The 23,221-nt window shown below is 39.9% G+C and overlaps 1 protein-coding gene across 2 annotated transcripts in view; it reads left to right on the top strand.

Annotated features, from left to right (window-relative positions):
- Nucleotides 1-23,009, top strand: part of pex5lb (peroxisomal biogenesis factor 5-like b) — a 174,465-nt gene extending 151,456 nt beyond the window's left edge. For both annotated transcript variants that reach the window (XM_014139167.3, XM_014139164.3), the window contains 6 exons: nucleotides 2,482-2,625; nucleotides 4,256-4,326; nucleotides 6,137-6,358; nucleotides 17,183-17,348; nucleotides 17,484-17,641; nucleotides 18,801-23,009. In XM_014139167.3, coding sequence (XP_013994642.3) covers nucleotides 2,482-2,625; nucleotides 4,256-4,326; nucleotides 6,137-6,358; nucleotides 17,183-17,348; nucleotides 17,484-17,641; nucleotides 18,801-18,996 — 957 coding nt within the window. In that variant the 3' untranslated portion in view covers nucleotides 18,997-23,009. The remainder of the gene's footprint in view (nucleotides 1-2,481; nucleotides 2,626-4,255; nucleotides 4,327-6,136; nucleotides 6,359-17,182; nucleotides 17,349-17,483; nucleotides 17,642-18,800) is intronic.
- The last annotated feature ends 212 nt before the right edge of the window (nucleotides 23,010-23,221 follow it).

Genomic DNA, 23,221 nt, shown 5'->3' with positions numbered 1-23,221 from the left:
GCCACGTTGATGGTAGGGACAGCATCCACTTTGAGAAGAAACTTCTTTCCGAAGCCCTCCTTCCATTATTGATATCCGTGAAAGTTCTCTGGGATGAAATGGGCCCTGCAGATGGACGAGTAGACGCGCAATTCGACCACCTCATTCTCACAAATGTATTGAATTAAGATGAATTAAGTTTCCAAAGTTAGAGCTGATTTTGAAAACCTCAAACTCACCTTTTAAAACAACATTACAATACTATAACAATTGATTTAAGTTTGCAATTTGGAAATGTTTTCTTTGGGTTCTCGTAGTAATTATTATATGCATTTCTGGCATTAGGAAATAGGTGCTACACTCCCTTTAAAGGCTCGTTGGTGGGAAAAAAAACGGGGAAAATATTTGTAGTGTCTTAATAAAACACAATTTTCCACCACCACGCTAGGGTGGCTAATGCTACTTGCTGGTGTTGCGGTCTGCGTTCAACCAGGGGTAAACAGACTCGCGATGTGCAACATCTGGTTGTCAGAAGTTGTCCGAAAATCTGAAAATGGTGGTGGAAAATTGTATTTTTGTTAAGACGGTAAGCATATTTTTACTGACGAGCCATTAAATCAAATTGAGGAAACCGACGTCTTTGCAGTTGAATGGAGGATGTTTTATGTACCAGCCGGGCCACGAGGGAAAGCAGTGTATTGCTGGCTGAGTACATTAAAGTCGTACGTAAGATGATAAACGATGTAAAAGGAATAATATTGCCATCTTGTGGCCGGTTAAGCTACATTAGTGAATAATGGGCAAATGCTTTGCCTGACGACTCAAACGGAATTATTCCACTGCTCTATCGTTCGCTACATACATCAATCTGAGACTGCCATCAATGAAGTTGTTTGTGGTGACGTCAAAATGAGGGGTGTTGTAAAAAACGAATTAGTCAAAGACAATGACGAATTTTCAAAACGCCTCATTACTTATGCTTGTTCTTGCTCGACTAGTCAGGCGGTCTGGAAATCATCGGAGAGGTCATCAGAAGCAGACTCATTGTGGAAAAGAAACTAACATCTGTGGGCACGGCGTAGTGTTTGGCCGGAGCAAGGAGTTTGAGTAGCCAGGCAAGGAAATTCTAGCTAGCTGTACCACCCTGTGTTTATTTGGTTTACTCACTAAAAAAGTTATGGCTATGAGTCTGAAATGGAATTTGAGTCTTTGTTAAATCTACTCAAGAATAGTCAATAGTAGGATTCATTTTCTATCAAATGTTCATATTTCCTTTAACATTCTGTCTTGTCTCACTTATCAAAAATAATATGGACACATGTTTATAAATTATTTATAAATGCTTTATGAATGGGAAAATAAAAATGACAGTACATTGACTGCATAGAAGCACTTCACAACTAAGCACTTCAGACCTTAAATGTTGGTGTTGTAGATCAGTGGCAAACTGCACAGTTAATTACCTTGAAGTGCTTCGTTATAAATGCTTCATGGGAATGGGAAAATAGATTTAGCTTTACTTTGACTGCATAGAATTCCTACTTAGACCCTTCATGTGTACGTTATAGACTAGTATGACCAACTTAGGCCTAATTGTGATGTGGAGGGGTGTTAATGAGTTACGAAAGCGTTATGATATGACCCTCAACTACACTATTTGACCCATACAATTTACCCTGAGGATTCAACCCTGTGGGGGATCTTCATGCCCCATTGACCTCTGAGAAGGAGTAGTTATGGGCCTATACTGGCCCATATATCAGCATCATTTTCTAAATGTGTTTGGGCCTTTTGCAATATTCACTAACACTGGTATGGCAGAAGCACACTTTTGAGAACATCCATAATGATAACACTACATTGTCATTGTAATATGAGCTCTTGCATGACATGAATGTATTATTGATATGCTATTGATATATTTCACTAACCTTTAAAAATGTTGTTGGGACCTGTTATAACACGTTGATGAAATGCTTATAGATGTGTAATAAATGCGTTATGATATGTAGTCAAAGTAAATCTTTACCCTTGTGCTATGGAAGAAGAATCATTCATGATCTGCATTATGGAGACTTAGCGTAAGTGTTGGGCAGTGGAGGGACAGTTAGGGCTGGTGCACACTGGTGCACACTGCTACCATGCCCTGAACACAATGCCTAACTTAATTTGCTACGGTTATAGAAATTCATCCATATAATTGGATGATTTGTAATAAAACGAGGTCCCCATGAATAACACATATTTGAATGCCTCACTGAGACAGTTATTACACAGAGGTGTTAACCTCACATATACTCATGGCAACTGATGTTACACGGTCGTGAAACAGTTATCATAAGATTATACATTTTTATTGTTTCATGAATTAACTGTTATACCGCAAATACCCTACTGTCAATTATGTAATATTAACCATGTACTTGTATTCGTATGACCATGCAGACATTATTTACACAAACGTATGCAATTAATTCAAAAAGATGCCTGTGATATTTACAGGGCTACTACTTTCACACCAACAACCCGTACAAAGAGTGGCCCAATGCTTTTGAGGAAGGGCAGCAGAAGGCCAGAGATGGAGACCTGAACAATGCTGTCCTGCTACTGGAGGCGGCCATTTTGCAGGACCCTTCGGACTCTGAGGTAAAAGATCGCTGAGATCAGTGGTGTAGTGAAGGGTATACACAGGTATATGCCGTATACCCACATATTTTTCAGTGGGCATTGCGTATATTTATTTCTTAATCCCCACGATGCGTATCAAAGTAGTGTAATGGAAGTATACGTCGTATAAAATAATACGTCTGATGGAACAGATCAGAATGTTTAGCTTAAAATGATGATAAACTATTATTTATTCACATTTTAGGAGCAGCTATGTACACACAGAGGTAGGCTTAGCGCACAAATGTTCCAAAATGCAATTTGTGGAAATTAGATCTTAAGATCTCCCCTTTCTATCACAGGTTGCTAATAGTGCTCAGCGATTAACCGACATTTCGTATGTGCACATTGCACAGTTTCTGTAGAGATAAATCCGATCAAGCCAGAACTATGCGAAGTAGTAGTAGGGAGTTGTAGTTTCCAACATGCCAATATTCTATATAGTTTAGCGCAGAAAACATGGTAAAGCCTGCTACGAAAAAGAGACAGAAGAATGCTTCACAAGGTATCTCTACCTGAAAATACATGCTCTAAGTGATTGATAGTTGCAATTCAGCAGTCATAAAAAAATGCCTTATTTACTTTGAAGAACAAATACAATAGTGATTTTGTCAGTGGCAACAGCTCTATGGAGATGAGATGATGACTTGGAAGTCATCAAATAAAACAAATGTAATATGGACAACTGAAATAAAGTAATGTGAATAAATTATTAATAAGTGATAAGCAGTGATGTGCAATCACTACCATCATGGGACTTTTATTAATTGTATTATTTTGTGTTCTTACTGCATTCAACCCACAAAATGCGTAGTGCATTTAATGTTTAAAAACTGAAATGGAAAACTGATCATTTTTTTATAATCCAACCGAAACCGAACCAACCTCAAAGCACTAATCGCTCAGCACTAATTGCTAATATGAATAGGATAATGCCTTTGGCTGATAGACAATGAAAGAAATTTGAAAGAAAACCAATATTACAGGAGAACGCATAGGAGGAAGTCTATAAAATAATTGCCTACACGTTTCTATGGTGGAATTTTGGCTATAGGTATTTTGAAGCAAGGTAAGACATGCCTCATAATGAAGTAAAACGTCCAGGTTTCAAACAATTAAGAAACAGGAAAAATATAGCGATGTTACCGTCTTCTGGTAGATGGAAAGGCTTTCTCAGAAACCTTCTCAATTGAATGTTAACTAGCTACAATGTAGCCTACGCCTACCTGGCATAATGATATCATGATTATTTGCGTCAATCCGGTGGCCATTTCTTTTGCAAATTCCATTTTATGTGCTACAGAAACACTACTAACCAAACAACATTTCTAGGTGCCTGCGCAATTGAATTAAAGGGTAACTACAATAAATAAATGTCATGCATTTTTTCCCAGACCTCAAAAGTGGTCTCCTGATGTGGTTAAAGCATTGTTATGGACTTAGAACATCCACTTTTGTTGTTTATTTTTTTTATTTAAAAAAATCGATGTCTGAACTGTGCATAAGATTTCCTTTAGTGAAGTATTGGTTAGCTCAGAAGTACTGGTGTAGTATTGTTTGACTTTGTTTTGATGTGTTAGTTTGGTTGAAACCCTCTCTGCGTCTTTAGGCTTGGCAGGTTCTGGGCACCACACAGGCCGAGAATGAGAATGAGCAGGCGGCCATCGTGTCACTCCAGAGGTAAAAAATGAGTTGTTTCTACTTACAATGCCTTCAGAAAGTATTCAGACCCCTTGACCTTTTCCACATTTTGTTACGTTAGCCTTATTCTAAAATTGATTAAATTAAAAAAATATATCCTCAGCAATCTACACACAATACCCCATATTGACAAAGCAAAGTTGATTGGACATGATTTGGAAAGGCACACCTGTCTATATAAGGTCCCACACTTGACAGTGCATGTCAGAGAAAAAACCAAGCCATGAGGTCGAAGGAATTGTCCGTAGAGCTCCGAGACAGGATTTTGTCGAGTCACAGATCTGGGGAAGGGTACCAAACATGTCTGCAGCATTGAAGGTTCTCAACACAGTGGCCTCCATCATTCTTAAATAGAAGAAATTTGGAACCACCAAGACTCTCCCTAGAGGCGGCCGCACGGCCCAACAGAGCTGTCGGGGTAGAAGAACCTTGGTCAGGGAGGTGACCAAGAACCCGATGGTCACTCTGACGGAGCTCCAGAGTTCCTCTGTGAAGATGGGAGAACCTTCCAGAAGGACAACCATCTCTGCAGCACTCCACCAATCAGGCCTTTATAGTAGAGTGGCCAGACGGAAGCCCCTCCTCAGTAAAAGGCACATGACAGCCTGCTTGGAGTTTGCCAAAAGGCACCTAAAGACTCTCAGACCATGAGAAACAAGATTCTCTGGTCTGATGAAACCAATATTGAACTCTTTGGCCTGAATGTCAAGCATCACGTCTGGAGGAAACCTGCCACCATCCCTACGGTGAAGCATGGTGGTGTCAGCATCATGCTGTGGGGATGTTTTTCAGCGGCAGGGACTGGGAGACTAGTCAGGATCGAGGCAAAGAGTAACGGATTAACGTACAGAGAGATCCTTGATGAAAACCTGCTCCAGAGAGCTCAGGACCTCAGACTGGGGCGAAGGTTTTCCTTCCAATAGGACAACGACCCTAAGCACACAGCCAAGACAACGCAGGAGTGGCTTCGGAACAAGTCTCTGAATGTCCTTGAGAGACCTGATTATAGCTGTACACCAACGCTCCACATCCAACTTGACAGAGCTTGATAGGAGCTGCAAAGAGGAATGGGAGAAACCCCCCAAATATAGGTGTGCCAAGCTTGCAGCGTCATACCCAAAAAGACTTGAGGCTGTAATCGCAGCCAAAGTTGCTTCAGTAAAGTACTGAGTGAAGGTTCTGAAAACTTATGTAAATGTACTAAAATAAAAAAATATAACGTTTTTTGCTTCTTCATTATGGGGTATTTTGTGTAGCTTGATGAGGGAAAAAAACTATTTAATACATTTTAGAATAAGGCTGTAACGTAACAAAATGTGGAAAACGTCAAGGGGTCTGAATACTTAACGAAAAGCACTGTATATACACATGTATACAGTGTCACAGGTGGGATCGAACCCTGGTCTCCAGTTCTGATTTAAGTCGTAAGAGTCCAACTCACCTTCATTACAGCAGCACAACTATGTTGTTTAACTTGATACGGTTAACAGCAAACATAGTAATTTACAAGGAAATTCCTAATCCATTACCTTTTTTCAAACCTCAAATAACCTAATTCAATGGGTGTTATGTGCATCAGCAAAAATTGAGTCTCTCGCCAATATTTTTTTGGGGGGATTATTAAAACATTTAAAACATTTCCAAGGAAGATGCCTTGTCCCCATCCTCTCCCCATCCTACCTGGAATGACCTCACCTGGTGTGCACAAAAAAAGATAAAACCAGCACATCCCAAATAGGCAATCAACCGTACTTTCTTGCACAGAAATCACAGCAGTCCCTGTCTGCAGGTGTCTAGACCTCCACCACAACAACTTGCCGGCCCTCATGGCCCTGGCGGTGAGTTTGACCAACACAGGCATGCAACAGGACGCTTGCAAGGCCCTGCACCGCTGGATCTGCCACAACCCCCGTTATAAACACCTACTGCCAGGGAGCCGGAGCCGGAGCCCACTGCTGCAGGGGTCCCCCACCACACCGCGCAGGGGTCGTCCCCATACGCCAACCTCTTGGTATGCCCACCTCTTGGTTACAATACATATTCAGTGGTTCCTCCTTTAAAAGTTGCGAGCTTACGCCGCAGGACTTAGAGGTAATTTGTGGTTTAGTACGGTACCCTGCATCACCACTTCATTGCTCCAGACCAGCGCAAGGGGGAGTTAGAGCACTGATTATGCTTTTGGGTCCTACTGTGTCTCTAACTGACTGGGTGACACAATGGGCAACACAAACCTAAATAGAAAATTGTGCACGACTTCAGTATTACTGACTGCAATTGTTGTTACACTAAGGTTTTTATTATTTTATTTTGTTAGGATTATTTTGCTCTTACTGTAGTATTGTAGCCCACTCCCGACTGGTCACATTGTACAGCACCTGAGTTGTGCAACGGTCTAAGACACTGCATAGCAGTGCAAGCTGTGTTGCTACAGATGCTGGTTCTGTGCCAGCATCGACAGGGAGACCCATGAGATGACTGTAGGTTTTTGGTTTCTCTCCCTCTAAAAACATATCAATAATTCTAAATAACAAACTGGCTTTATTTACAAATTAGTAACAATGTCTCACCCCATCTTCAAGAATGGCCTTTTATTCGCTCCTTTTTACGTTATTTGAAAACGAAATCATCTCCAAAATATTTAAGGGGCACTGAACTAGGGAAACGTTCCCGCTGTTCTATTCTTAGTACCAGTCTGCACGTTCAAACTAAAACAATGTAACTAATAATGGCATCTTTATGCCTTCATTAATAAAATAATGATAAAAATACTCTTTCAAAATGCTGATGTTTATTTAGTTATGGATCCATAACGAATTACTATGGGAATAAATATCACTGAATTACAGAAATATTATTATTATACCTTTATTTCAACAAGGAACACAGACTGAGACCAAGGTCTCTTTTACAGCTGGGCCCTGTGTATACATGTTTACACATACAGTTTAGGTACAATGATTAAGAAATTATACAAGACCAACAAAACAATCACAGATAACACAAAAAAAATACAACAGCAGATTGTTACATTTACACATACACTACCGTTCAAAAGTTTTGGGTCAATTAGAAATGTCCTTGTTTTCCATACAATAAATGACTGACAAAATGAATAGGATATATAGTCAAGATGTTGACAAGGTTATAAATTATGATTTTTTTATTGAAATAATAATTGTGTCCTTCAAACTTTGCTTTCATCAAAGAATCCTTCATTTCCAGCAGTTACAGCCTTGCGGACCTTCGGACTTTGGCATTCTAGTTGTCAATTTGTTGAGGTAATCTGAAGAGATTTCACCCCATGCTTCCTGAAGCACCTCCCACAAGTTGGATTGGCTTGATGGGCACTTCTTACGTACCATACGGTCAAGCTGCTCCCACAACAGCTCAATAGGGTTGAGATCTGGTGACTGTGCAGGCCACTCTATTATAGACAGAATACCAGCTGACTGCGTCTTCCCTAAATAGTTAGTGCATAGTTTGGAGCTGTGCTTTGGGTCATTGTCCTGTTGTAGGAGGAAATTGGCTCCAATTAAGTGCGGTCCACAGGGTATGGCATGGCGTTGCAAAATGGATTGATATCCTTCCTTCTTCAAGATCTCTTTTACCCTGTACAAATCTCCCACTTTACCACCACCAAAGCACCCCCAGACCATCACATTGCCTTCACCATGCTTGACAGTTGGCGTCAAGCACTCCTCCAGCATTTTTTCATTTTTTATTCGTCTCACAAATATTCTTCTTTGTGATCCGAACACCTCAAACTTATGGACAGACGACTCTAACACTTTTTCCCAATCTTCCTCTGTCCAGTGGCTGTGTTCTTTTGCCCATCTTAAATCTTTTCTTTTTATTGACTAGTCTGAGATATGGCTTTTTCTTTGCAACTCTGCCTAGAAGGCCAGCATTCCAGAGTCGCCTCTTCACTGTTGACGTTGAGACTAGTGTTTTGCGGGTACTATTTAATGAAGCTGCCAGTTGAGGACTTGTGAGGCATCTGTTTCTCAAACTGGACACTCTAATGTACTTGTCCTCTTGCTTAGTTGTGCGCCGGGGCCTCCCACTCCTCTTTCTATTCTGGTTAGAGCCAGTTTCCGCTGTTCTGTGAAGGGAGTAGTACACAGCGTTGTACGAGATCTTCAGTTTCTTGGCAATTTCTCACATGGAATAGCCTTCATTTCTCAGAACAAGAATAGACTGACAAGTTTCAGAAGAAAGGTATTTGTTTCTGGCCATTTTGAGCTTGTAATCGAACTGACAAATGCTGATGCTCCAGATACTTAGCTAGTCTAAAGAAGGCCAGTTTTATTGCTTCTTTAAACAGCACAAACGTTTTCAGCTGTGCTAACATAAATGCAAAAGGGTTTTCTAATGATCAATTAGCCTTTTAAAATGATAAACTTGGATTAGCTAACACAACGTGCCATTGGAACACAGGAGTGATGGTTGCTGATAATGGGCCTCTATACACCTATGTAGATATTCCATTACAAATCAGCCGTTTCCAGCTACAGTAGTCATTTACAACATGAACAATGTCTACACTGTATTTCTGATCAATTTGTTATTTTAATGGGCAAAAACTTTTTGCTTTTCTTTCAAAAACAAGGACATTTCTAAGTGACCCCAAACTTTTGAACGTTAGTGTAGGTTATTCCCCTAATAGCACAATAGCTTGCATTACCCAAAGCAGTTACAAGCAATACAAAAATAAAAATCCTCCAATAAATGTTTAAAATGGGCAAGGGGGAGAAGAGTCTCAAGTTTAGTCTGCAGGCTATTCCATAAGCAAGGAGCGTAACAGGAAAAGGCAGCCATACCCAACTCTGTGGGGATCTCAGGGGCCTCAAGTGTAATCCATGCTTGAGACCTGGTTTTATGAATTATAATTCCAATGTTGATAAGTGATGATAAATAAGAAGGTAGTTTATTCAGAAGTTCTTTATAGACAAACATGGGCGCATGTTGTTCTCGTCTCATGGACAGCGAAGTCCAACCCACATTTTTATCTAAAACACAGTGGTGAGTTCTGTAGCTAGCACCCGTAATAAACCTAAGTGCACAATGATAAGTAGCATCCAGCGGTTTAAGTGTGGATGCCATAGCATGCATGTAAATAATATCCCCATGATCTATAACAGACATAAAAGTAGCTTGCACAATTTGTCTTCTATTTGTGGAGGACAATCATGTCCTGTTTCTATAGAGGAAGCCTAGCTTTTTACAATGTTCGTTAACCTCTCTGGGCTAGGCGGGACGAATTCGTCCCACCTACGTAACAGCCAGTTGAATCCTGTGGCGCGATTTTCAAAACCTTTGAAATGCTATTACTTCAATTTCTCAAACATATGACTATTTTACAGCTATTTAAAGACAAGACTCTCGTTAATCTAACCACACTGTCCGATTTCAAAAAGGCTTTACAACGAAAGCAAAACATTAGATTATGTCAGCAGAGTACCAAGCCAGAAATAATCAGACAACCATTTTTCAAGCTAGCATATAATGTCACAAAAACCCAGAAGACAGCTAAATGCAGCACTAACCTTTGATGATCTTCATCAGATGACAACCCTAGGACATTATGTTATACAATACATGCATGTTTTGTTCAATCAAGTTCATATTTATATCAAAAACCAGCTTTTTACATTAGCATGTGACATTCAGAACTAGCATACCCCCCGCAAACTTCCGGGGAAGAGGGAAGAAGCATGATGAGCGAGTGCCAGTTTTTCAAAATGTTTTCATGTGTGAGTTTTGTAAATAGTAGATCCTTGTTATGTTAAAGTCTTTAGGAATACACTGTTTGTACATATTTATAAATTAAAAAAAAAAATTGTATTTAGCTACATTTGAACATAGCTAAAAATGTTGACATCCCTGCATAAAACACTAACAATCCCATAAAAAATACTAAATTACTCATGATAAACGTTCACAAAAAGCATAACAATTATTTTAAGAATTATAGATACAGAACTCCTCTATGCACTCGATATGTCCGATTTTAAAATAGCTTTTTGGTGAAAGCACATTTTGCAATATTCTAAGTACATAGCCCAGGCATCACGGGCTAGCTATTTAGACACCCGGCAAGTTTAGCACTCACCAATATCAGATTTACTATTATAAAAGTTTGATTACCTTTTGTTGTCTTCGTCAGAATGCACTCCCAGGACTGCTACTTCAATAACAAATGTTGGTTTGGTCCAAAATAATCCATCGTTATATCCGAATAGCGGCGTTTTGTTCGTGCGTCCCAGACACTATCTGAAATGGTAAATCAGGGTCGTGCGCATGGCGCAATTCGTGACAAAAAAAATCAAAATATTCCATTACCGTACTTCGAAGCATGTCGACCGCTGTTTAAAATCCATTTTTAATAATATTCCGACCGGGAATGTCCATTTAGCTAAACAGAGGAAAGAAAACACAGCTTTCGGTCGACGCGGGCACGAGCCTGAGTCTCACAGTACTGTAACCAGCCACTACCCAAACGCGCTACTTTGTTTCAGCCAGAGCCTGCAAAGCCATGATTCAGGTTTTTACCGCCTTCTGAGACCCTATGGCAGCCGTAGGAAGTGTCACGGGACAGCTAAGATCCTCACTCTTCAATAAACAGAGACAAGAAGAACGACACCTTGTCAGACAGGCCACTTCCTGCATGAAACCTTCTCAGATTTTTGCCTGCAAAATGAGTTCTGTTATACTCACAGACACCATTCAAACAGTTTTAGAAACTTTAGGGTGTTTTCTATCCATATGTAATAAGTATATGCATATTCTAGTTACTGGGTAGGAGCGGTAACCAGATTAAATCGGGTACGTTTTTTATCCGGCGGTGTAAATACTGCCCCCTAGCTCTAACAGGTTAACATGCATTTTAAAAGACAGTTTATCATCCAGCCATATCCCTAAGTATTTATATGCAGAGACCTGATTCATTTGAGAGCCATCTAAGCTCGTAAGTGCAAGTCTATTTTCAACTTTCTGGACCTATTAAAAATCATAAAATGTGTTTTCTTAGCGTTTAAAACAAGTTTCAACTGTAAAAAAGACCCTTGTAATATCTTAAAATCTGTCTCCAACTGTGATAATGCTTGGTCAGCCGTTGAAGCAATAGAGTACATGACAGTGTCATCAGCATATAGATGAATTTTACACTTTCTTACCTCATCACCGATATTGTTTATGTAGAGAGTGAACAATAATGGACCAAGTATAGAACCGTCAACTCTAACAGCCTGACTTCTATCCTTTAGATAGTCATGAAACCAATGACAGGCATCCGATCCCAGTCCTATTGACGACAGCTTACCCAAAAGTATCGCATGGCCTACAGTGTCAAAAGCTTTAGACAAATCTATGAACAAGGCGGCACAGTACTTGATATTATCTAGGGCATTAGCAATATCATTTATAACACGTACAGTGGCCGAAGTGGTACTGTGTTTTGGTCTGAAGCCAGATTGATTGCTAGAAAGAGTATTGTTAACAGTTAAAAATGGTTGTAGTTGCCTATTCACCAATTAATTTTTGCCAAACAGGAGAGCTTAGAGATGGGCCGATAATTATCCAATTCATTACCATCACCTCCCTTGAGGAGTGGTAAAACAAAAGCTGTTTTCCAAGCTTCAGGAATCTTTCCTTCGACAAATGTTTGATTGAAGATGTGCGTCACTGCACTAGCAATGATAGGTGCTGCACATTTAAGTAAATATGGATCCAGATTGTCAGCGCCTAACGATTTCTTTGAATCTATAGCAGATAAGACCTCATCTTCTGTGACTTTTTGAAAATTAAAAACCGGCTTACTGTTTTCATTTTTACATTTTAGTCATTTAGCAGACGCTCTTATCCAGAGCGACTTACAGTAGTGAATGCATACATTTCATACATTTTTCATTTCATTTCATGCATATTTTTTTTTTTTACTTTGTACTGTCCCCCCCGTGGGAATCGAACCCACAACCCTGGCGTTGCACACACCATGCTGGCGTTGCACACACCATGCTGGCGTTGCACACACCATGCTCTACCAACTGAGCCACAGGGAAGACGGGTTTTCCACATCAGCTGGGGGCCGAGGGGCTGAAACAATAGACCGGTCAGGATCATATTTTTCTTTCAAAAAGAAAACCAGTAGAAATAAAGTGCTTATTGAAAACATCACAATTTTCAGTTCGGTCACTGACAATCCCAGATTCCAATGTAATTTGCTTTGGCAGGGAAGTCGAGGAGTTTCCTCGTTTAAGTGAGTTAACGGTTTTCCAGAAGTTAGTGTCACGTTCTGACCAGTAAAGGGGTTATTTGTTATTGTAGTTTGGTCAGGACGTGGCAGGGGGGTGTTTGTTTTATGTGGTTCGGGGTGTGTGTTTATGTAGAGGGGTGTTTGTATTCCGGGGTTTTGGTCTATGTTAATGTATTTCTATTTTCCGTCTAGTCATTCTATTTCTATGTTTAGTTTATGGGTTTGACCTTCAATTGGAGGCAGCTGTTCCTCGTTGCCTCTGATTGAAGGTCCTATATAGAGGGGTGTGTTTGTAATGGGTTTTGTGGGAAGTTGTTTTTTGCACTGCTGTGTTTAGCCTGCAAGACTGTTCGTTCGTTTATTGTTTTGTTTATTTAAGTGTTCACAATAAAAGTGAAAATAAGCACTCAACCCGCTGCGCCTTGGTCCACTTACTACGACGACCGTTACAGTTAGAGGGATCACCAGCAGACTCTGTCATAGCACTAGATTTTGCCTTTTTTTCCATAAGCTATTTCACCAGTATTCCTCGCCAAGGCCCATGCTTGATTCTTTTGCAGGAAAAGGATTTTCAAATCAGAGGAGAACCAAGGATTAGTTAAATGTTTTTACCCTAAGTCGCTTTAACGGGGCGTGTTTATCAGCAATTGCAGTAAAAATGGTATGAAAAGAAAGAGAACGCAAAAACTGGGTCCTCCAATCCTCTATATGTAATTATTGGCAGAGAGTCACGTCATATTCTTCGATATACTATAGGCCTACTGTAGGTGACATGAGTCTCACTAGTGTTGAGTAATGTGCTGTTAAAAGTGGCGAAGGTCTTTATTTATTTAAAGAGTGTATTGAAGTTAGAAGCAATAGGATTTGAAGCAAAAGCCTAGAACTATTTTAGCACTGTTTCGTGCTGCTCTGAGACAAGCATGGGGACTGGTTGTCATGGTCGTGATAATGGACGGACCAAGGCTGAGCGTGTGTTGAGTTCCACATCTTTATTAAAAGTGAAACTTCTCAACAAAAACAATAAACAAGCAACGAAATGTGAAGTAACGTAGTGCAACAAGCACATACACAAACAAGATCCCACAAAAGCAGGTGGGAACAGGGACACCTTAAGTATGATCCCCAATTAGAGACAACGATAATCAGCTGCCTCTAATTGGGAACCATACTCAATCCCAAACATAGAAATGAATCGACTAGAACACTCCCTAGTCACGCCTTGACCTACAAAACCATAGAGAACCAAGAGCTCTCTATGGTCAGGGCGTGACACTGGTCTTGATCAATCAATGAGATTTTTATTTTCACTTAATCTCCGTTTGGGTGTTGGTTAGACTAGAATTTTAAAATGAGGGTGCAGAAATGTTATGCTCTTAGTGTAACCTTTATTTAACTAGGCAAGTCGGTTAAGAACAAATTCTTATTTACAAGGACAGCCTACTCCTTCCTCCCCGTCGGGGAATTGAACCCCGGTCTTCTGCGTGCCCTGCCCGCAGGACATGGGGATTCTTTAGCTAAATAGCCCAGTACTGTACTGCCGACCATCACGTTGTACAGCGCCATATTTTCCGTTACATCCTAACAGAAACCCAAAGGGTACCAAGTACCAATCAAAAGTTTGGATACACCTACTCATTCCAGGATTTTTCTTTATTTTTACTATTTTCTACATTGTAGAATAATAGTGTAGACATCACAACTATGAAATAACACATATGGAATCAGTTAAGAACAAATTCTTATTTACAAAGACAACCTACTCTTTTGTCCCCGTCGGGGAATTGAAACCCGGTCTCCCGCGTGCCCATATTCTCTAGTACAGACATTATTGAAGGTACTTGAGGTCACCAAGAAAGTCTGGACATGGCCTGCTCTCCCTTATGTAAGGAATTAGGCACCTTCCCATGTTTACTACAGTATGTATTGTAGGCTGTTTACTTGTCAGACTGCACAGTAGCCTACTAAACAAATGCAGGTGGCTTATAGCTTCTAAATGCTTTATTATCCAAATGTAAAAGCATATACTGTACAGTACTGTATTTCTTCATCAGCATCTTTATACTTTCGTTAATGAAATAATGATAAAAAATACTCTTTCAAAATGCAGATGTTGATTTAGTTACGGATCCATAACGAATTACTGTCGGAATAAATAGCACTGAATTACAGAAATATTGGAACAAAGTTGTCTAATGAAGGCAAACAAATTGTTGCTTACTGGAAAATACTCTTTCAAACACACATGGTCACGTTGTACAGCGTCATTATGGCTATTAGCAGGGCTATATTTTGGCCTTTATAAATATTATTTTGGCCTTTATTTAGATTACAATCGCTCACTGTCGTTATACAGTTGAAGTCAGAAATTTACATACACTTAGGTTGGAGTCATTAAAACTAGTTTTTCAACCACTGCACACATTTCTTGTTTACAAACTATAGTTTTGGCAAGTCGGTTACAACATCTACTTTGTGCATGACACAAGTAATTTTTCCAACAATTGTTTACAGACAGATTATTTAATTTATAATTCACTGTATCACATTTCCAGTGGGTCAGAAGTTTACATTCACTAATCTGACTGTGCCTTTAAATGGCTTGGAAAATTCCAGAAAATGTCATGGCTTTAGAAGCTTCTGATAGGCTAATTGACATCATTTGAGTCAATTGGAGTTGTACCTGTGGATGTATTTCAAGGCCTACCTTCAAACTCAGTGCCTCTTTGCTTGACATCATGGGAAAATCAAAAGAAATCAGCCAAGACCTCAGGAAAAATAATTGTAGACCTCCACAAGTCTGGTTCATCCTTGGGAGCAATTTCCAAATGCCTGAAGGTACCACGTTCATCTGTACAAACAAGAGTACGCGAGTATAAACACCATGGGACCACGCAGCCGTCATACCGCTCAGGAAGGAGACGTGTTCTGTCTCCTAGAGATTAATGTACTGTGGTGCGAAAAGTGCAAATCAATCCCAGAACAACAGCAACCTTGTGAAGATGCTGGAGGAAACAGGTACAAAAGTATCTGTATCCACAGTAAAACGAGTCCTATATCGACATAACCTGAAAGGCCGCTCAGCAAGGAAGAAGCCACTGCTTCAAAACCGCCAAATGGACAATGACCCCAAGCATACTTCCAAAGTTGTGGGGAAAGTGGCTTAAGGACAACAAAGTCAAGGTATTGGAGTGGCCATCTCAAAGCCCTGACCTCAATCCCATAGAACATTTTTGGGCAGAACTGAAAAAGGGTGTGCGAGCAAGGAGGCCTACAAACCTGACTCAGCTACACCAGCTCTGTCAGGAGGAATGGGCCAAAATTCACCCAACTTATTGTGGGAAGCTTGTGGAAGGCTACCCGAAACGTTTGACCCAAGTTAAACAATTTAAAGGCAATGCTACCAAATCCTAATTGAGTGTATGTAAACTTCTAACCCACTGGGAATGTGATGATAGAAATAAAAGCTGAAATAAATCATTCTCTCTACTATTATTCTGACATTTCACATTCTTAAAATAAAGTGGTGATCCTGACTGACCTAAGACAGGGAATGTTTACTTGTGAGAATGTCTCACCCCATGTTCAAGAATTGCCTTTTTCTCGCTCACTCGAGGTTAAATGAAAATGAAATCTCCAAAATATTGTTACTTTTTAAACAAAGCGATTATTATTATTTATTTATGTAAAATGATATGAAAGCCCCTTAGATATTCTCACAGATCCTAATGGAAAATGCCCCTTAGATATTAATTTAGAATTCTCCAATGTAATTATTGGCCTAGAGTGTCGTCATTGAAATAAATATATTTTAGATATACTATAGGCCTACCATAGGCGAAATGAATATTAGTTACACTACAATTAGGGTGTGGAAATGTTATGCCCCTTAGATATTAATTTAGAATCCTCTTATGCTGTAGCCTACTCCCGACCGTCACGTTGTACAGTGCAATATTTTCCATTCAATCCCAACAGAAATCCTGGGGGTTTCGTTTTTCTCGGAATAGAAACACGATAATATTAATCAAATTAATTAAGCCAAATTTCTTAAAATCAATCTCATGTACTATGTTATTACAAAAAAGGTTTTACATTCTCTAGTAATGCCAATATGGGAGACTATCAAATGCTTCTCAAAGTTGCCCTCTGGTGGTCAAACTAGCACTAACTTGCGTTAACGTAAAAAATGGCTGACAATTAAATAACGTGCCATAGAATGCTGTAGCAACCCGCAAGATGTGCTGCAGTATGACGCAACTTTTAAAGGAGGAACCACTGTAGCTTGCAGATATATTGCTTTATTCCTTGTTATAAGCATAAATGAGCCTTTATAATGTAAACTGTCCATTTTAGGACAGCCTCAGTCTCAAGATGACTTCTTTCAATCTCAGGATATCTTAACAATGTCTTAACATATTAAGCCTATCTGGAAAAAATGATGTCCTTCGTTTCTGACGGAGCTCATTTAACATTTCTGCATAATTTACTTAAACTTGTTGAATCCATGCACTTCGATTACTGTCTTGAAGCACATCAAGTGCACAGTGTGTCAATTGTCACAGTGTGTGTGCGTGCTTGCAGCAGCCAGCTGGCGGAGGTCAAGGGATTGTATCAGGAGGCCGCCTTGCTGAATACAGATGGGGTGGACCCGGACCTCCAGACAGGCCTTGGGGTCCTGTTCAACCTCAGCTCCGAGTTTGACAAGGCTGTGGAGGCCTTCAACTCAGCCCTGTCTGTCAGACCTGAGGTATCCATTAATATAGTACAGAGAAACACACACTATGCACAAACCTATCACAAAAACACCTCAACCTACCACACGCACATGCACACACACACACCCTTCCACCCCCACCTATTCTGGTTATGTTGTGTCTGTCAGGACTACCTGCTGTGGAACCGCCTTGGGGCCACACTGGCTAATTGGGACCATAGTGAGGAGGCAGTGGAGGCATACACCCGGGCCCTGGAGCTCCAGCCGGGCTTCATCAGGTCCCGCTACAACCTGGGCATCAGCTGCATCAACCTGGGAGCGCACAAGTAGGCAAGGGGGTTGGGACGGGATGGGTTGAGCTGAGTGAGAGGGCAGTCAGATAGGGAGAGAGTGGAGTAAAAGATGCAATAATAATGTTCTACTTTATAGCGCCCTTCATTACATTAAAGAATCTCAAAGCTTTAAAATAAGACATGCAATTTAGAAAAAACAACATCACATCATCATGAGATGGACAGTCATTAAAGTTCATGGCTTGAGTGGTCATCTGAGGGAGGGGGCAAGCAAGCAGCACGCTCTTACCAAGGTGTCTCGCGTCTACTACCGAAATGAAGCAGTCACGTGGCGCCAGAAAGCACACCACATTTCATAATGTTACTTGTCCTCCCCACGATCCTCATCACTGCACACCTCTGCCGTCATGGTTTTCGGGCTTCTCTTCATCCTCAACCTCAAAACAATTGCCAGCTAGCCTGTTAACATTAGCTTGCTAGCCAAACAAACAAATGACTTGCCAGCTTCAGTCTTAATGCTGTGGTTGATTCTGATGATATTAGCTATATTAATTGCTCATTCTTAAAACAAAAAGATTGTATGGAAAAAATCCAAATGAATTACAAAAATATTTACAAAAAAGGTACAGGTCTCTGCTTAGGCTGCTACTAGGGTGCCATGGCAACTGTAGAACGATGTCGTTGAAAGCTTACTTTCCTGTGGGGTTAGGAATAGTATATCCTTGTTAAAATGACAGGTTTAAAGGGATAGTTCAGCCAAGTTTACTGTTTCCTTACCTTGAAAGCTTTGACAAAACCAAAGATTACAGTCTTTCCTTGTCCATAGACTGCTTTCAAAGTAAGTATATATACACTTTTAATTGAGCTATCTCTTACTTTGGGGTCTTACCAGTGCTAACAGGGGTCCTAACTCTCCAACTGTTTTACACTGAACAATGTTAATGCTATTATAGCTGTTTGTAAACAAACCCATACTTTGGGTTACAGAATCTCTTGGTCCATGTACTACTTTCTACTTATCCATAAGATTAATTAAAGTTGTAATAACGGCAAACTATTCCTTTAAGATGAAGTAAAATTGTAATAACAGCGAACTCTCTCTTAAGATAAAGTAAAGAGAGTAATAATTACGACACTTTAAAGTTGTTTTAAAAATCATTTTTCACCTTTTTCCTGATTTTTTTTTTTTTAGGGAGGCAGCTAGTAACTTCCTGACTGCCCTTAACCAGCAGAGGCAGAGCCAGAGTCACCAAGTCATGTCGGCTAACATCTGGGCTGCCCTTCGGATCGCCCTCTCCATGATGGACCGGCCCGAGCTCTTCCAGGCTGCGAACCTTGGAGACCTGGACCGTCTCATGAAGGCCTTCGAAATGGGGCGGGTTATGTGACCAGGTTTAGTGGGGCTCCTCAGATAAACAGGTCGCTAATTGGCTAGAGGGTTGCCAGATTGGTGACCAAGAATGGCTTCTGTTAATGTAAAGCTAAATTCATGTCTGACAGGAAGAGAGATTAATGTTATTGAAGATCGGAAAAAGAGGGGGGGATTGTAGAATAACGGAGGTGTTCTAGGATTTGAAATGCCATTATAGTGAAAATATTGGAAGACCTGAACCAACTTGGGAAATATACACACTATTTTAATTTAGACTGGCCTCCAGCAGCTGAAATTAGGCTACAATAACACAGCCATAGATCAAAAGTGGTCATTTATTCCCCATTCGCTTTGGTATGGCACTGTATACAACTTCTGCTGTGTGGTCAGATGCCATCTACTTTAAGTGGATGGGAAGATTGTTTTTAATCCTTTGAAACGGATTTGCACCACTGCAATGGGGTACTACTATTTATTTTTTATCCTCGAAGAGCACAACGTTGACTGAGAAAAAGAAAGACAGAGTCTGCTGTAAAATAGAGGAAAAACAAGCCATGCATGCCCGGCAATCTCATTGTGAAAGAACTGAAGCCTTATACTAAGTGAAATGATATCAAATGCACAAGTCATAATCACTTTTATAGACACCAGGTACTGATGGTCAAATTGTGTGTAATAGTATAGACTAGAGTCCTCTTGTGTATAGTTTTCGTTTTGTACATACCGGTATTTATTTGGAATATCACTTCCATGCAACGCTCCAAGTACAGTATGTAATATATGACTGGTTGACAGGTCCGATAGGCCGGAAAGTAAATAAGCTCATTTGAACATACACACACGTTTGTCGGTACACAGACTGCCTCTGGATGAACAACCGTTGTACCATTTGGGGACCGTGTGTGTAACTTGAGTTTATTTCAACCACTCTACAGCAATAAGTGGAGTGTTTTTCCACAATGCCCACTTACTACTCGAGTAGTAAGTACCCACACACACCTGCTTGCGACACCTGTTCCATCTGTTTTTGCAACATCAGTCACATGAAAGGATGTCTGCCTCTCATCTTTACTAGCATCTCAGTAGCAACTAGTGACGTTCAAACAGTGCTTTGTGAACCTGGCTTCAAAGTGTGGCAACAACCGCTGAAAATGAAATCCCTCTAAAGCAGCCTGTCATGTTCAAATGAGAGTGATTAAGTCAACGGCAGAAACAACAGCGAGGAAAATGCACTCAAAAGACCTGTTAAAACAAGTTATACAAGTCACCCGCTCGTTCATTGGTTTTACGAATCAGTGTTTGATGAGCTATGATTTCAAGCATAAATCATCTGCTTTTTAAGAAGTTCTGTTTTTGAGGATAGATTATCCAGTTTGCTCTTTCTTACCAGAAAAAAAGGTGTGGTGTTTAAAGTGATTATTGGTTTACGACTGAATTGGTAGTGGGCATGTGTGTTGAATTGACAGTAAATTCCCTATGCAATATACAGTATATTTGTATAACACTGACTGTTGTCTCATATTTGGTTCAATTAACCAAACTTATTGTTTCTTTGGGAGTTTGAACTTCTGTCCACATGCAAAGGCTAAAGACATTACGATTATTTGTTAAGCATATGTGTTAGTGCTAGGCTGGAGAAAAAAAAGCCTGTTCTCTGGAACTGGAGAACCCTGATTTACACTAACCAATTCCTAATTTCCTTAGAACTTACTTTTGGTCTTTTTACCTTCTCAGATTCTCAATAAGTTGAATGTTGGCCATGGAATTTGAGAATGTTGGCTTGTGTAATGTAGTATAATAATATTTATTGACATTGTACAGTACATACAAATCAAATGGCAATGTTACTAAACAGTTTCCCCACTGTTTCTACACTGTAAATAGATTGCACTGTATAAATGAAAGTTAGTCTATTTCTATGGATTAAATAATAACAAAATGCTCAATCTACACACAATACCTCATAATGACAAAGCGAAAACATTTTTTTTTACATTTTAGCAAGTGTATTAAAAATAAACAGAAATAACTTATTTACACAAGTATTCAGACCCTTTGCTATGAGACTCAAAATTGAGCTCAGGTGCATCCTGTTTCCATTGATCATCCTTGAGATGTTTCTACAACTTGGAGTCCACCTAAGGTAAATTCAGTTGATTGGACATGATTTGGAAAGGCACACCTGTCTACATAAGGTCCCACAGTTGACAGTGCATGTCAGAGCAAAAACCAAGCCATGAGGTTGAAGGAAATGGGGAAGGGTACAAAAATTATTTTACGGCATTGAAGGTCCCCAAAAACACAGTGGCCTCCATCGTTCTTAAATGCAAGAAGTTTGGAACCACCAAGGCTCTTCCTAGAGCTGGCAGCCCGGTCAAACTGAGTAATCGGGTCTTGGTCGGGAAGGGTCTTGGTCAGGGAGGTGACCAAGAACCCGAGGTGGGGAGGTGACCAAGAACCCCAGAGCACTTGAGTTCCTCTGTGGGACAACCATCTCTGCAGCACTCCACCAATCAGGCCTTTTTGGTAGAGTGGCCAGACAGAAGCCACTCCTCAGTAAAAGGTACATGACAGCCCGTTTGGAGTTTGCCAAAAGGCACCTAAAGACTCTCAGATCGTGAGAAACAAGATTCTCTGGTCTGATGAAACCAAGATTGAACTCTTTGGCCTGAATGCCAAGGTTCACGTCTGGAGGAAACCTGGTACCATCCCTATGGTGTGGTGGTGCTGTTTTCCAGAGGCAGGGACTGGGGGACTAGTCAGGATCGAGGCAAAGATGAACGGAGCAAAGTACAGAGAGATCCTTGATGGAAACCTGCTCCAGAAGGTTCAGGACCTCGGACTGGGGCGAAGGTTCACATTCTAAAAAGGGCAACGACCCTAAGCACACAGCCAAGACAACGCAATAGTGGCATCGAAACAAGTCTCTGAATGTCCTTGAGTGGCCCAGCCAGAGCCCGGATTTGAACCCAATCGAACATCTCTGGAGAGACCTGAAAATAGCTGTGCAGCAACGCTCCCCATCAAACCTGACAGAGCTTGAGAGGATCTGCAGAGATGAATGGAAGAAACTCCCCAAATATAGGTGTGCCAAGCTTATACCGTCATACCAAAAAAGATTCAAGGCTGTATTCACTGCCAAAGCTGCATCAACAAAATACTGAGTAAAGGGTCTGAATACTTATGTAAATGTAATATTTCTGTATTTTCTTTTATAAATGTTCAAAATCTTCTAAAAAACACTTTTTGCTTTGTCGTTATGGGGTATTGTGTGTAGATGGATGAAATAAAAAAAAAAAGTCAATTTTAGAATAAGGCTGTAACGTAACAAAATGTGGAAAAAGTCAAGGGGTCTGAATACTTTCCAAAGGCACTGTACATAAAAAACTAAACCTATCAAAAATTGTATTTACAGGATCATACCAATATATATTATATATTTAATGCATTTCTCTAAGAACAACTATTACATGTATTAGCAACTGAATATATTTTACTCACAAGCTACAGTTCAAATGCCGCCTGTAACCACAAGCACTTAAACTATCAGCACTTGCATATTTGTGATTAAAGGAATTGTTTGCCCAAATTACAAAATAAGTTAGTATACTTGCATGATAAGAAAACAACTATGAGCCAGCCATCACTATGGATAATATTCTCTCCTTGCCAATAGAAACATCTGAGCATCTATCTTTGTAATTTGCGTAACTATCCCTTTAAGCCAACTTAATTAAAAATAGCTGTACTGATCAATATGCAATATGTTTTGCATGTAAACATGTTGTGAAGTCATATCCTTTGTAAGCATGTACCCATCATTAGTTGTCACCTAGATTTTCCAAATGTTCATGCCACTGTATAGTAGACAGTATTCCTGTAAAGAATAATTAAACACGGGTTTATTGTCAATATTCAAATACTATTTTAGAAATTAAAGTATTGTTACATAAGATGAATGCCATCGTTTTTTTCTGGATGTCTCACAGCTGCAACATATTTTCACAAAATAAAGTCACATAGCAGTATTATTATAGCCCAGTGACGCCCTTGTATTGGAATCCTTACCACATCCCTGATTTGAAATTAAACATACAGTACCAGTCAAAGGTTTGGAGACACCTACTCATTCATGGGTCTTTATTTCTTTTTACTATTTTCTACATTGTAGAATAATAGTGAAGCCACAAAACTATGAAATAACACATATGAAATCATGTAGTAACCAAAAAAGGGTTAAA

Source organism: Salmo salar, chromosome 14 (assembly GCF_965601325.2).
Source record: "Salmo salar chromosome 14, fSalSal1, whole genome shotgun sequence".
NCBI classification, from domain to species: domain Eukaryota; kingdom Metazoa; phylum Chordata; class Actinopteri; order Salmoniformes; family Salmonidae; genus Salmo; species Salmo salar.
Note: the sequence above shows the minus strand (reverse complement) of the source record. Positions and strands in the feature narration are given on the sequence as shown.